Here is a 2324-nt window from a genome sequence, read left to right as displayed (position 1 = left end):
CATGCAGGCACACATATATCCTTGTTTTTAAACAGCAAGCTTACTACTCCTTGTGGACAAGATGCTCAAATGTAAAGCTTAAAAAAAAATCGTATTTCTTTGCAATATAAGTACCCTTCGTGGCCTGGAATAACAGGAACATGCATACTACAAATACTAACCACTACTTCATATTTATTTTAGTGCTTTGTTAACTGAATCTTGATGTTATGTGTTTTTATTGCTCAAGTCTGTTCGACTGTTTGTTTGTTTTTATACAAATATTATGGCTGTAATGTGATTTATACATTTGCATCCTTCAGATGTCTTGCTAATTAAAGTGTAGTTGTAATCACAAATCATATTTAACTTATTATTTAAAAAAAATGCTTAATTAAACTAACTAATAAACTATGTCGGCAATAAAAACCCATTTCCTCTGGCACAGGCACGTCGGCCAAAATTTCTCATGTCAACAAACCACTGATCACAGTTGAGCAAGACTCTGCAGAGCAGGCAGCACTGTTGACAGATGCTGAGAGCAGCGCTCTGATTGGTCCGTCGCGGTGGGTGTTTCCGCATTCCGCAAAGAGCTGTCAGCGCAAATTGGAGAGGGCACTGTCGCGTCCGTGGAGACCTCTGCAGCCGTTCCCGGGAGAATAAAGCACCGACGCCGGGGAGCAGGGATGCCTTACATGCTCATCAGCACGCAGATCCGACTGGTGTGTATCTCGCATCTGTAAATGACTCGTGTCATGCTTTTTTGGGGAAGGCGCGCTCCAGTTGCAGATTGAGGAGTTTATTTATTTGGCTGAGCAACATCTCGTATACTACTAGTCAATCAAGGTCGTCACTTGCAAATTATAGTTACGCAAAGAGCTGTAATATTCTGCATGCTGTAAAAAAAAATGTAATAAAAAAAAAAAAAAAAAAAAAAAGTTAAGGCTACAATCGGAGGAAGAAGCGTGAGTATGTTTTTTTTTTTGCCCTGAATTAAAAACACATGTTGCCCAGTTGTTGGCCTCCCTTTGCGCATGTTCATTTTGTTGTCTGCACGACTCCAGCAGCCTAATTCTATATCCTCTGAGTATTAGATCATCTATTTTTAGTCTGTCCAGATATTAGAGATTATGATCGGCACCTGCCACAGGGCTGCAGGTGTAGCCGGTGATAATGCAGCCAGAGCTGCACCAATAACTAGGCTACCTCTATTCTTTTAGCAAAGCTTCAACACATCTAGATCAAACATAAACTGTATGTACTTATATGCTGTCTTTCAGGAAAATGGTCCAACAAATGTGGGAGATGAATTCTCTGATCCAGCTATCATGAATTACCTCGGAGCACGGAAAACAACCATGCTGGGAAACAATTTGTGAGTACTGAAAATAGGAAGGGTCACTTATTGTTGTGGATGGGGGAGATCATTTAAATGTGGCAGACAACTGGTCCAATTTTGGCAACACCTGAGCATTTAAAAAGTAGCTTGGATTAAGATTTGGAGGAATTGTTTCAGCCCAGCCTTCGTCCACAAAAACACAGAGACTCAAAAGTCCCTCGTAGGTTGACTTTCTATTCTGATTGGATCACTTTTGTAAAAACTCCACCGATCTCCAGCACCACCTCTAAACTTTTATGGCACTTCTCCGATGTTGAGCTCCACACACGGAGAATCAATTCTCAGGTAAACTGTAAATGTGCACACGCTGGGCCAGATTTCCATATTTAGGCACTTAAAACCGGTTTTGTTTTCTTTTTGGCAGTTAACATGTACACATTGACAACAGAGCTGAGATCAGGTCACATGGAGGGAGGTAGGGGGGGAGAGGGGGAAACCCTCCAGTGTGTTTGGGGAAGGCTGCTGCTTTGCAGATTTAGAATAAACCATTCAAGGTGATGGAATACAGATCGGGGAAGTGTTGTCATTGGCATTCTGATTCAAATGCTGCTGGGAAATGAACCGAGGTGTGGAAGGAAGTGAACAAGCAACAGTGAACAATTAACAGCATTCTACTCTCCAAGCAAAGTTTACTGAAAGACAGAGAAATCCCACATCTGCGGACGGCAGGTTTACTTTGTGTTTATGCTCGTTTCAGTTCTGAGTACCATGTGGACGAGCCGCCTCGCCTGGTGCTGGACAAGCTGGACAAGCTGGGCTTCCGCGTGGTCACGATGACGGGTGTGGGACAGACGCTGGTCTGGTGTCTCCACAAGGAGACGGACTGACTGATTTAACAAGTGACACTTAAGCCTTTAAAAGGACCAGTGAATTGTGCTGAAAAGCTTTGTCACCTTATCTAACGTTCCTTTTTTCTTTCTTTTTTTTTTTTTTTACATATGACTTA

The 2324-nt window shown here is 42.2% G+C and overlaps 1 protein-coding gene across 1 annotated transcript; it reads left to right on the top strand.

The window, feature by feature from the left end:
- Positions 1-532: 532 nt before the first annotated feature.
- gchfr (GTP cyclohydrolase I feedback regulator) lies at positions 533-2324 on the top strand. Its single transcript, XM_069152018.1, has 3 exons — positions 533-701; positions 1260-1354; positions 2076-2324. The coding sequence occupies exons 1-3, from the start codon at positions 666-668 to the stop codon at positions 2203-2205; spliced, it is 261 nt and encodes an 86-aa protein (XP_069008119.1). The 5' UTR covers positions 533-665; the 3' UTR covers positions 2206-2324.

This window comes from Embiotoca jacksoni, unplaced genomic scaffold, assembly GCF_022577435.1.
Source record: "Embiotoca jacksoni isolate LCO1_2020_lvr unplaced genomic scaffold, fEmbJac1.0.p SCAF_18, whole genome shotgun sequence".
Taxonomy (NCBI): Eukaryota; Metazoa; Chordata; class Actinopteri; family Embiotocidae; genus Embiotoca; species Embiotoca jacksoni.
The sequence above is the reverse complement of the archived record's forward strand: the minus strand, read 5'-3'. Positions and strand labels throughout refer to the sequence as shown.

Coding starts and splice junctions, on each gene's coding strand:
- gchfr (XM_069152018.1), top strand. CDS start 666: ATGCCTTACATGCTCATCAGCACGCAGATCCGACTG. Junction 702..1,259: donor TCAGCACGCAGATCCGACTG/GTGTGTATCTCG, acceptor GCTGTCTTTCAG/GAAAATGGTCCAACAAATGT. Junction 1,355..2,075: donor ACCATGCTGGGAAACAATTT/GTGAGTACTGAA, acceptor TGCTCGTTTCAG/TTCTGAGTACCATGTGGACG.